General features: G+C 47.9%; 1 protein-coding gene across 1 annotated transcript; it reads right to left on the bottom strand.

Annotated features, from left to right (window-relative positions):
• Positions 1–1,175: 1,175 nt before the first annotated feature.
• NIFK (nucleolar protein interacting with the FHA domain of MKI67) lies at positions 1,176–6,911 on the bottom strand. Its single transcript, XM_044303959.1, has 6 exons — positions 6,756–6,911; positions 4,583–4,711; positions 3,118–3,226; positions 2,818–3,029; positions 1,724–1,786; positions 1,176–1,655 (listed from the first exon to the last, which is right to left on the bottom strand). The coding sequence occupies exons 1-6, from the start codon at positions 6,867–6,869 to the stop codon at positions 1,464–1,466; spliced, it is 819 nt and encodes a 272-aa protein (XP_044159894.1). The 5' UTR covers positions 6,870–6,911; the 3' UTR covers positions 1,176–1,463.
• Positions 6,912–12,754: the final 5,843 nt, after the last annotated feature.

Raw genomic sequence — 12,754 nt, 5'->3', positions numbered from 1 at the left:
AGGTAAAATACATTGAATCAAATTTTCCATTAACATGACGTACAATGTGTCACAAAAAAATAAAAAAAAATAATCTAAAAATGGCTTAGATAAGTAAAATCATTCCAAAGTTATTACCACAAAGCGACACATCAGCTTTGCAAAATTAGGCCTTGGCAGGAAGGGAGTAAATGCCCTGGTCTGGAAGGGGTTAATAGGCGTGTGCATCTCAACACCACAAAGTAGATGAAGACTGGAGTTATAGGTGTCACCCTCAAATAATTCCCCCACTGAGAGCCCCAATTAAGGGCTCTTTCACACTTGCGTTCTTGTCTTCCGGCATAGAGTTCCGTCGTCGGGGCTCTATGCCGGAAGAATCCTGATCAGTTTTATCCTAATGCATTCTGAATGGAGTGAAATCCGTTCAGGATGCATCAGGATGTCTTCAGTTCCGGAACGGAACATTTTTTGGCCAGAGAAAATACTGCAGCATGCTGCGCTTTTTGCTCCGGCCAAAAATCCTGAACACTTGCCGCAAGGCCGGATCCGGAATGAATGCCCATTGAAAGGCATTGATCCGGATCCGGCCTTAAGCTAAACGTCGTTTCGGCGCATTGCCGGATCCAACGTTTAGCTTTTTCTGAATGGTTACCATGGCTGCCAGGACGCTAAAGTCCTGGCAGCCATGGTAAAGTGTAGTGGGAAGCGGGGGAGCAGCATACTTACCGTCCGTGCGGCTCCCGGGGCGCTCCAGAGTGACGTCAGGGCGCCCCACGCGCATGGATGACAAGATCGCATGGCACGTCATCCATGCGCATGGGGCGCTCTGACGTCACTCTGGAGCGCCCCGGGAGCCGCGCGGACTGTAAGTATACCGCTCCCCACTACTACTATGGCAACCAGGACTTTAATAGCGTCCTGGCTGCCATAGTAACACTGAACGCATTTTGAAGACGGATCCGTCTTCAAATGCTTTCAGTTCACTTGCGTTTTTCCGGATCCGGCGTGTAATTCCGGCAAGTGGAGTACACGCCGGATCCGAACAACGCAAGTGTGAAAGAGGCCTTACATCTTGATCTAAATGACAGAAGCTACAGAGACGACCACCTCACCGGTACAGAAAGCGACAACCACCTCACCGGTACAGAAAGCGACAACCACCTCACCGGTACAGAAAGCGACAACCACCTCACCGGTACAGAAAGAGACAACCATCCTGGTTTATTAGTGACAAAAATCCACATCATTTTTTAAAAGACGCCGCGAGGTAAGTCCCGACCATCAGTGAAAACAAACATGTGGGCGACACCAAGAAAAATGGGGGCGTAAGGTCCAAGCGGCTGAGCAGACTCTTAACGGAGTCCTTGTTCTGCTGCCATCTGTGCCCGCTGAGGCTCCGGGGACATCGTACACAGGAGAGGCGCCCTCCTCGCGGGGTTTTCTTCTGGCCGCTGCTCTCTAGTTCCTGCGGCCGCCAGTCTTTATTAATCTGTCTGGAACTTCAGTTTCCTGATCTTCTTCCTCTTCTCGGTCCTGACGAGCTTTGTTCGTTTCTCCGAGGTTTTGGCGCTGGGTAACTTCAGCGTGATCTCGTCGTCGTCGCTGTCCTCCTCAGCTTCCAGACGGGCAGACTTCCTCCTCGCCAGCACGGCCGGGGTGCACACCGGGGTCACGTCCTAAACACAAAGCGCTCATTAGTCTCTGACAGGGGCAGTCTGGTGCCCGCGGCTCAGCGTCCACTCACCTGACTGCTCACGGAGGTGTCGGCGTCAGCCGCGGACGGTCTCTGTACCTTCCTCTTGGCAGCCTGCGGGCAGAAGACAGAAGATCACTGTGGGCACCTCCTGCAGCGGCAGAACCTTCTAATATATTCTGTGCCTCAATACCTCTTCTAGCTGTCAGTGAATAGAAACCTTTACCTCCGAATGCACACGGCAGATTACAGGACACAGCAGACAAAACCTGCAGCAATTAAGCCTCATTCGCACATCAGTGTTTCACAGACGTGTGCTGTACGTGTTCTCCGCAGGCTGCACACGCCTCCATTCATTTAATGTGTGTATGAAGACATCAGCGTTTTTAGCACGGATACAAGCTCTATTCTGTCCGTGTTCACGGGCCCATCACGTCCAGTATCTCTATGGTCCGTGAAAACCACGGATGCAACACGGATGCCATCTGTGTTGCATCAGTGTTTCACGGATCATTAAGAGATGCTTTGAAAATTATTTTTCAGCATTGCAGTGTCAGTGAAACACGGATGAAACATGGACAGCAAAAAACGGACACACGGACCCTTCACGGATGCATCACTGACCACCTGCTCACGGATTTGAGCACGGACGTGTGAATGAGGCTTTAGGAGCACGCTGTGGATTTCTCATCCCCGTCACCTCAGATTTCCCCCCTTTGCGATGCAAATTACGAAATCCACAGCAAATCTGCACCAAAATCTGTTCACAGCCTCATACGTCTCACCGCTCGGTGTAGACCATCACTTGTGACTCCAGACTGTCACACTGCAACAAACCCTGTGCTGGGGCTGTGCAAACTCAGCTGTGAGAAGTGCGAGGTCTGTATAAGCTTTCAGCCTCTGAAACTACACTACTGTCTCTACTCACTGACAGCAAGCAGAGGTTTTGAAAGAGGATTGAAACCCAAAGCCAGTTACAAAGTTGAAGAATTTTACAATGACAGCTCTCTTCATTTACACAGGCCTGCGCCGGCCCTTTAACACATGCGGCTCATCCAGTCCCTGGTACAAGAAGCAGCCGCACACGTGAAGCAGCCGCGGGCCGTATTAACCATATCACGCCCGGACGCCACACTGACACTTACAAATCCGGGAAAGTCGTAGTCGATGCCTTTCTCCGCCAGGCGTTTCCGCAGTTTCTTCTCTTTCTCCAGGAGTTTCGTCGTCATTTTCTTCTCCTGCGTCACGCTCCGCTTCATGTTGTATCTCCTCACCGCCGGCTGAGACGGCTTCTTGAATATGGAGTCACAGCCGACAAAGAGCTTGGGGGGGACCTTCTCCGGGGGCAGCAATTCACCTGAAGAGAAAAGGAAGGCAGGATCGTTCCCGGCTCCACAGCAAAGGATCAGCACAAGGAGGGGACGAGAGGAACGGCCAAAACTTACACTTCAGGAGCCGCTCACAGAACAGATAATTATTCATCGTGTCCGCCACAATCCGAGCAACTTCATCACATTCAAACTCCACATAAGCGTAACCTTTACTGCCCCCTGTCTGCAAAAAAGAGGGAAAACAGAACTGACATAAAGGGGTGACCTCCGATCACAAGTCTCCTCTGCAGAGGAAATCACTTCACCTTGTAAATGTACATACATTACTTATCCTGTATTATACTCCAGAGCTGCACTCGCTATTCTGCTGGTGCAGTCACTGTGTACATACATTACTTATCCTGTACTGATCCTGAGTTACATCCTGTATTATACTCCAGAGCTGCACTCACTATTCTGCTGGTGCAGTCACTGTGTACATACATTACTTATCCTGTACTGATCCTGAGTTACATCCTGTATAATACTCCAGAGCTGCACTCACTATTCTGCTAGTGCAGTCACTGTGTACATACATTACTTATCCTGTACTGATCCTGAGTGACATCCTGTATTATACTCCAGAGCTGCACTCACTATTCTGCTGGTGCAGTCACTGTGTACATACATTACTTATCCTGTACAGATCCTGAGTTACATCCTGTATTATACTCCAGAGCTGCACTCACTATTCTGCTGGTGCAGTCATTGTGTACATACATTACTTATCCTGTACTGATCCTGAGTTACATCCTGTATTATACTCCAGAGCTGCACTCACTATTCTGCTGGTGCAGTCACTGTGTACATACATTACTTATCCTGTACTGATCCTGAGTTACATCCTGTATTATACTGCAGAGCTGCGCTCACTATTCTGCTGGTGCAGTCACTGTGTACATACATTACTTATCCTGTACTGACCCTGAGTTACATCCTGTATTACACTCCAGAGCTGCACTCACTATTCTGCTGGTGCAGTCACTGTGTACATACATTACTTATCCTGTACTGATCCTGAGTTACATCCTGTATTATACTCCAGAGCTGCACTCACTATTCTGCTGGTGCAGTCACTGTGTACGTACATTACTTATCCTGTAATGATCCTGAGTTACATCCTGTATTATACTCCAGAGCTGCACTCACTATTCTGCTGGTGCAGTCACTGTGTACATACATTACTTATCCTGTACTGATCCTGGGTTATATCCTGTATTATACTCCAGAGCTGTACTCTCTATTCTGCTGGTGCAGTCACTGTGTACGTACATTACTTATCCTGTAATGATCCTGAGTTACATCCTGTATTATACTCCAGAGCTGCACTCACTATTCTGCTGGTGCAGTCACCGTGTACATACATTACTTATCCTGTAATGATCCTGAGTTACATCCTGTATTATACTCCAGAGCTGCACTCACTATTCTGCTGGTGCAGTCACTGTGTACATACATTACTTATCCTGTACTGATCCTCAGTTACATCCTGTATTATACTCCAGAGCTGCACTCACTGTTCTGCTGCTGATTATGTTACCTTCTTGCTCCTGGACAACCGGAGTCGGGAGATTGTTCCAAATTGGCTGAAATATTCATTCAGTTGTGGTTCAGCCAAAGCGCGGGGAATGTGTCCGAGGTACAGGACGCCGGGGGTGAGGGTCTCCGCCTGAGGGGGTAGAAGTTATAAGTAACAGATCACAGACGGCCCCCCCCCCCCCCCATTGACTTGCATGCTCGGCACTCTTCCACATTATACAGGGAGATCAGTGTGTGCACCAGGATTAACCAGAGAGAGAAGAGTGGAGGCGATCAGCAGACTGAGGGGGGAGCAGTCCATGCCCTCCCCCGCGGTAAACCCGGGACCTGTCCTGAGACCACAGAGAACAGCGGCGCCTCTCTCATATGCGGCAACAACAATCTACGGCGCAATCTATGTAACGCTGCGTAGAAACGAATGGAACGCTGCGGGAGACACCAATAACGGACGCAGGCGCCGCTGATCACAACACGGAGGAATCAGGAGACGCTGCAGTAATGGAAGTAACATCCCGACACGGCCAGAGCACATACTACACGGGTCACGGGTGAACATGTACAGAGCACAATATACACACTGCATGTACAGGACACATACTACATGGATGTATACTATTCTGGAGAGACAGGAAGCACCCCTCCCCCGGGCACACGTATGTACAGTCGGCACCCCTCCCCCGGGCACACGTATGTACAGTCGGCACCCCTCCCCCGGGCACACGTATGTACAGTCGGCACCCCTCCCCCGGGCACACGTATGTACAGTCGGCACCCCTCCCCCGGGCACACGTATTTACAGTAGGCACCCCTCCCCCGGGCACACGTATGTACAGTCGGCACCCCTCCCCCGGGCACACGTATGTACAGTCTGTACCCCTCCCCGGGCACACGTATGTAGTCTGTACCCCTCCCCCGGGCACATGTGTGTACAGTCAGCACCCCTCCCCCAGGCACATGTATGTACAGTCAGCACCCCTCCCCCGGGCACATGTATGTACAGTCAGCACCCCTCCCCCGGGCACATGTATGTACAGTCAGCACCCCTCCCTCAGGCACACGCATGTACAGTCAGCACCCCTCCCCGGGCACATGTATGTACAGTCTGTACCCCTCCCCCGGGCACATGTATGTAGTCTGTACCCCTCCCCCAGGCACACGCATGTACAGTCAGCACCCCTCCCCGGGCACATGTATGTACAGTCTGTACCCCTCCCCCGGGCACATGTGTGTAGTCTGTACCCCTCCCCCGGGCACATGTATGTAGTCTGTACCCCTCCCCCGGGCACATGTATGTACAGTCAGCACCCCTCCCCCGGGCACATGTATGTAGTCTGTACCCCCCCCCGGCACACGCATGTACAGTCTGTACCCCTCCCCCGGGCACACGTATGTACAGTCAGCACCCCTCCCCGGGCACATGTATGTAGTCTGTACCCCTCCCCCGGGCACACGCATGTACAGTCAGCACCCCTCCCCGGGCACATGTATGTACAGTCTGTACCCCTTCCCCGGGCACACGTATGTGAAGTCTGTACCCCTTCCCCGGGCACACGTATGTAGTCTGTACCCCTCCCCCGGGCACATGTATGTAGTCTGTACCCCTCCCCCGGGCACATGTACAGTCTGTACCCCTCCCCCGGGCACATGTATGTAGTCTGTACCCCTCCCCCGGGCACATGTATGTAGTCTGTACCCCTCCCCCGGGCACATGTATGTAGTCTGTACCCCTCCCCCGGGCACATGTATGTAGTCTGTACCCCTCCCCCGGGCACATGTACAGTCTGTACCCCTCCCCCGGGCACATGTACAGTCTGTACCCCCCCCCCCCCGGGCACACGCATGTACAGTCTGTACCCCTCCCCCGGGCACACGCATGTACAGTCTGTACCCCTCCCCCGGGCACACGCATGTACAGTCTGTACCCCTCCCCCGGGCACACGCATGTACAGTCAGCACCCCTCCCCCGGGCACATGTATGTAGTCTGTACCCCTCCCCCAGGCACACGCATGTACAGTCAGCACCCCTCCCCGGGCACACGTATGTACAGTCTGTACCCCTCCCCCGGGCACATGTGTGTAGTCTGCAGCCCTGTAGCGCACATATACACCGCCGGTCACGCGTATGTATACATGTATGTACAGCACACCCGCCGCAGCCTGTCAGTCGGCGTTACCTGCTGTTTATTGCGGACTCGCTGCACTTTCTTCGTGAACTCCTCCTGCAGTTTGGGGTCCAGGGAGATCAGGGGGCCCCCGGAGCTCCGCGGCTCCGCACTCTGCGCCATCATCACCACCACAGTCCGTCCGGAACACGTGGATGTGAGCGGCGGCAGCGCCACCCAGCGGCCGGAGGAACTCGCCACACCTCCAGCGACACCCTGCTGACTAGTGACATCTAGCGGATATGTGCGAAATAGCAAAGGAAGCACAACACCTGCTGCCGCGTCTTCATACAGCGACACCTGTCGGTAAAGTTTATAATTACATCAGCTATTCTCTAATTGAAGTGACCCCTGGTGGTAGATCTTCATAATAACAATTAAAGATTCTCAAAAAGCGTCATCTGTTGGTGAATCTTTAACATAACAACTGCAACAAACTGCGGAACCGCTAATAGGACAACAGTAAAAAAATAATGTAACCCCTGTTTTCACCTTCCTGCCCACGTCATTTTTTGAAAATCTGACATGTGTCACTTTATGTGGTAGTAACTTAAAAACGTTTTTACCTATCCAGCCCATTCTGAGATTGTTTTCTTGTCACATATCATACTTCATGACACTGGTGAAATGGAGTAAAAAAAATATTAAAACATATCAAATAAAAAAATTAGCAAATTTCCAAATTTCAATTTCTCGACTTTTATACTAGATAGTAAAACCTCCAAAAATAGTAATTACTTTACATTCCCCATATGTCTACTTCATGTTTGGATCATTTTGAAAATGAATTATTATTTATTTGGGATGTTAGAAGGCTTAGAAGTTTAGAAGCAAATCTTAACATCAAGACCAGTTCAGTTATGAAGTCACTTTCTGGGGTTTACATATTAGAAACCCCCCATAAATCACCCCTCAAGGGATTCAAAACTGATTGTACAAATGTTGTTAACCCTTTAGGTGTTCCACAAGAGTGAATGGCAAATGGAGATGAAATTTCAGAATTTCACTTTTTTGGCAGATTTTTCATTTTAATCTATTTGTTCCAGTAACAAAGCAAGGATTACCAGCCAAACAAAACTCTAAATCTATTACCCTGAATCTGGGGTTTACAGAAACACCCCATGTGTGCTCAAAAACTGATGCATGGGCGCACAGCGGGCTTCAGAGTGGAAGGAGCGCCATATGGCGTTAAGAGAGCGGATTTTGCTGGAATGGTAATTGAGAGCTATGTCACATGTGAAGACATCCTGAGGTGGCCCTATAGTGCAAACCCCCCAAAAAGTCACCCGATTCTGGAAACTACACCCCTCAAGCAATATTCCAAGGTGTGTAGTGAGCCTTTTGAACCATCGGGCGTTTCACAGAATTAGGAAACGCTTGGCTGTGAAAATGAAAAATTTCAAGTTTTTTCCAGAAAAAGTTGCTTTACACCCACATTTTTCCCTTTCACAATAAGTAACAGGACAAAACGCACCCCACATTTTGTTCCCCGTTTCCCCGCGAATCCGCCAACACCCAATATGTGCTCATAAAATGATGTATGGGCGCATGGCAGGGCTCTAGACACAAAAAGCTAAATATGGATTTTGCTGACCTGAGTTGGCAGACATGGATTTTAGCTGCCATGTCACATTTAAAAAAATTCCTGAGGTCCCCAGAAATCAAAAATCCCAAGAAGTGACCCCATTTTGGAAAGAGCACCCCCGTACGGACATTTTAAGTGGTGGAAAGGGTCCTTTTTACCAAACAGGTGTCTCACAGAAGGTAGAAAAACTAGAGAGAGGATTTCAAAGCACACATTTGTAAAAATGAAAAATTGCTAGCAGACCCCAATTTTTCACTTTCACAAGGGGTTAAAGGAGAAAATGCCCCCCAGTATATGTTCCCCATTTTCTCCCCATTTTGCAAACACCCCATATGTGCTGGTAGCCTTCTGTATTGGCGCCGCTACAGGAAAAGTACAATATATGGTTTTTGCAGGCCTGAATTGGCAGACATGGGTTTTAGCTGCCATGTCGCATTTAAAAAATGTCCAGAGGTCCCCAGAAATGAAAAACCCCAAGAAGTGCCCCACTTTCGGTAAGAGCACCCCCGTACTGACATTTTAAGTGGTGGAAAGGGTACTTTTTACCAAGCAGAAAAGATTATGTAGCGGTTGTTGGACAGTGGGTATACAGAGAGGTGGACTAAATCAGAGATACGGAAATATTACCGGGAGCAGAAAGGGTGACATTAGAAATCCATGGATGAGCGGTGGGTTCATCAGGGCAGGTGTCGCACTGATAAATGGTGTCCTTTCGTATTCCCCTTTTGTAACAATTGTAACAAACCCGGCATCTTTTTTGGGTCTTTCCCCTCTTCGCTGTTTGTGGGACTTCACCAGGGAAATGTTCCCCTGGTACAACACGGGCACCATGACCTCCTGAAGTCCTCGGGCCTCCCCTTCCTGACTTTGGAAATTTAGGGCCTTGATTACCGCCTTTTGGAACTGAAGGAAAGTTCCTGTGTGGCCTGCAGCTCGATGTAAAATGTATGCATGGTACAGTGCCATCTGTACGAGGTGTAGGGCCAGCTTTTTGTACCACACCTTAGTTTCACGCATGGCACTGTAGGGCCTCAGAACTTGATCGGACAGATCCACCGCTCCCATGTGCCTGTTGTAATCAAGGATGCAGTCAGGCTTGTTGACAGGGGTAGTGGAACCTCGCACTCGGGCAGGAGAACTGGTGTCAGTGTGAATGGTGGTCAGTACAAAGATGTCCCTCTTGTCCTTGTACTTGCCAGCATGTTCTCATGGAGGAGAGCCTTACTGTCACCTTTTCTGGGGTGAACACTTCTGTAAATTAAGTTGAGGTGCTCCAGGAGGGGTCTTATTTTGAATAGACGGTCACAATTTGGGTCATTTTGGGGGGACACTGTGTATTATCATTGTAATGTAGGAATTTCAAAATTAATTCAAATCTTGTTTGGGTCACCATCCAATTTATGAATTCGTCAGAGAAATAGATTTAGAAAAAATCTATCTCTGTGAAGCCCGTGCAGTCAGAGTTTCCCACAAACTCTGGAATTTGGGGCTCCTAATCCTCAGGCGGTGTGGACCATAGGGGATCACTGGGGGGGGGGCTACTTCATCTCTCCTGGGGCGTCTCCTTGAGGGTCCCTCATCACCGGATGACGATGATGATGAAGGAGTTGAGGAATGTGGCCTCCTCTTCTCCCTCACTTCCAGACTCCGTATCAGAGGCAAGGATGGCGTAAGCCTCTTCAGCGGAGAACATTCTCTGGGATGGATGGGACATTGGTGTGTGTAAAGTGAAGAGTGTCAGGGGGTTGTATGTAGTGATTTAACACGTGAGGGGACTTGTAATGAATTAATTAAAATAAAATTTGTGATAAAGAAAAAAAGAGAAAGAAAGAAGAGAAAAAGATAAGTAAAAGAATTAGATAACATTTTTGAAAAAAAGGCAAAAAAATATAAAAAATAAAAAGGCACTAAACCTGAGCAGACGCAGTCAGTAATTGACAGTACTGACGGCGCTCAGCAGGTGCAGGACCCACACACGCAGATGGCACGTGTGTGCGTTCAAAAATCTAAACTAGTACTAACTAAAATTGACTTATATATATATATCTATATGTGTGTATAGATAAAAGAGAGATAGGAGGCAGCGCCTCATGTGTGGTATTGTATACTAATAGGTGCAAGAGATAGATAAAAACTCTTACCAGAAGGTGTTGTGAACAGTCACAACACCTATATGAAGCTTGTGCTGATTTTCCCGATCAGCGTGCGGGGTGCCTGCGCTGCTGCCTAGGTTCCAGCCCCGTGCCTTGGAAGCTTTCGTCGGGGAGAAGTAAGTTGCAGAAGAAGAAAGAAGATGAACCTTTGGATGGCGCTGTCAGCAGGAGTCAGAAGCGGGTAGGTATTGATAACAATACTTTTATTTTCAGTCAACGCGTTTCAGGGGCGGAGAGCCCCCTTCATCAGGACAGTATACAATATAAAACAGCATTCACATGTGGCGGTTATTTAAACTAGAAAAAGGCGCGTGGGGCCAAACAAAGGTGGAGCAAGGGGAGGGGGGGGGGGGCGGGGAGTGGGTGTGTATCTAAAGCTATGGAGAGTTGTCGCCGGGCACTCAGCTGTATGCTGATCCTTTAGACATATATATATAGAATGGACCCAACTTGTTTTGAAACAGGAAAATAAAATATTTATATGTTAAGTTGCTCTGGGATATAGCAATGCTGTAATGATTAAAAATTGGGCCATATTTAAATTTATGAATAGATCGGTCTAGTAATAAAAGAAATTTTTGGGGAAAAAAGGCTAGGCATGAAATGGTATAAAGCATGGTGGTTATATAGACAATGAAATACATATATATATATACATATATAAACACATATATATATATGCACATATACATGATAGGACACCTACAACCAAAACCATATATATCAAAATATATACATATATATACAATGCACAGAAAATACAACAACATATATATAAAAAAAATATAATAAAAAGGAAATAGAATTATATATATGATAATATACATCTTATGTCGAGATGAATGGATAAAATGCAATGAATGGTGAAGGGGGTAGTATAAAGCATGGTGGTTATATTGATTAAAACGTATATAAAATATGTATATCTCGATAAATGGATAAATTATATTATATATGTATGTGTATACGCATATACACAAAATTTATACATATATATATACACCAGCATATACACAAAATTGTACCGTGGTCTATATTAATATATATAAAAATATACAAAAGTACATCCACTGTATATAAAAATACATATATTGGTGAATAAAAAAGGGGGGGGAGGAAGGGGGGTTGTTAGCTAATTTTTTTTAAAAGATTTTTTTTTTTTTTTTTTAAATATATAGATAATTTTGTGGTTGTGTAGGGGAGGGCAATATTAGGAGATTAACCTGATTAGAATCCGAGGGAGAGAATACATTGCAGCGCTACTGATACAATGTTGTAGTTATTTCATAGGGCTGTATCGATTTTATTACAAGACCCGGAGGCTCATATTGCTATTCTCCTTCTTTACTCTGACCAATAGCAGCAAAGATAAAAAGAAAATATTGAACATTTGAACAGCCCCTCCCCATAGTCCCAGTATAACAGGCCACTCCGCCTGCAAATCCTCCTCTTTCTTTGCTGCTGACCGCAGAGATAAGTACCTGTGATATTTGTCTGATTACTATTACTGTTTCTCTTATTGGTTTTTTCCCCCCTTTTTTAGTTTTGTGGGATATTCTATTGTTTGCAGGTTGTTTTGTGGGATCTCCCATTGTCTGATGCTGCGTAATTCCTTGGCACAGCTCTGGTGACCCTGCTATTCAGGAGTACCCCTGTGTCTCCGATTATCCCCTTTGGGGTTATCATCCCCTTCTGTCTGTCCCTTCCCCTATCAGGGTTTTTACTTTTTGACATCTGACTGAGTTTTCTCCCTCAGTCCCTTTCACACTGCGCACTTCCCCTCGGTCTCCCTCCCCCATCGGCTTCTTTTTCGCGCCGCGGCTCACCTCTGATCTTGCCGCCGGCGCTCCTGCTTGCCGCGCTTCGCTCCGCCCGAGATCTCGCGAGATTTCGGGCGCTTCCGCTTCCGGTTTCAGTGCGGCGCTCCGGAGTCTCGGCGCACCCTGCTCTGCATCTGCTCTCCGGCTCCTGTGCTCGGCAGCCTCTCTGCTCTCCGGCTCCTACCCTCTGTCAGGTTTTTTCTTCCCCACTCTAGTTCCTCTCCCTGGCTGGGGAAAATCCTCACCAGCGGAGTACTTAGGGTAGGATTAGTTTTCAGATTAACCCCTTCACTACAGATATAGAGGCGGGCTGTGTGATTATGCCCAATACAGATCTCAGTGGGCAGGGCCCTATGGAAGAGGATATGCCTCAGGCTGATTTAACCCCTTCTGGGGATGATTGTGATACTGGGACGCCCTCTGCGGATCCTTCCCTGGTTTTTCAAAATACCT

This window comes from Bufo gargarizans, chromosome 8 (genome assembly GCF_014858855.1).
Source record: "Bufo gargarizans isolate SCDJY-AF-19 chromosome 8, ASM1485885v1, whole genome shotgun sequence".
Taxonomy (NCBI): Eukaryota; Metazoa; Chordata; class Amphibia; order Anura; family Bufonidae; genus Bufo; species Bufo gargarizans.
The sequence above is the reverse complement of the archived record's forward strand: the minus strand, read 5'-3'. Positions and strand labels throughout refer to the sequence as shown.

Coding starts and splice junctions, on each gene's coding strand:
- NIFK (XM_044303959.1), bottom strand. CDS start 6,869: ATGATGGCGCAGAGTGCGGAGCCGCGGAGCTCCGGGGGCCCCCTGATC. Junction 1,787..2,817: donor ACTACGACTTTCCCGGATTT/GTAAGTGTCAGT, acceptor TTCTGCCCGCAG/GCTGCCAAGAGGAAGGTACA. Junction 1,656..1,723: donor ACACCTCCGTGAGCAGTCAG/GTGAGTGGACGC, acceptor CTTTGTGTTTAG/GACGTGACCCCGGTGTGCAC.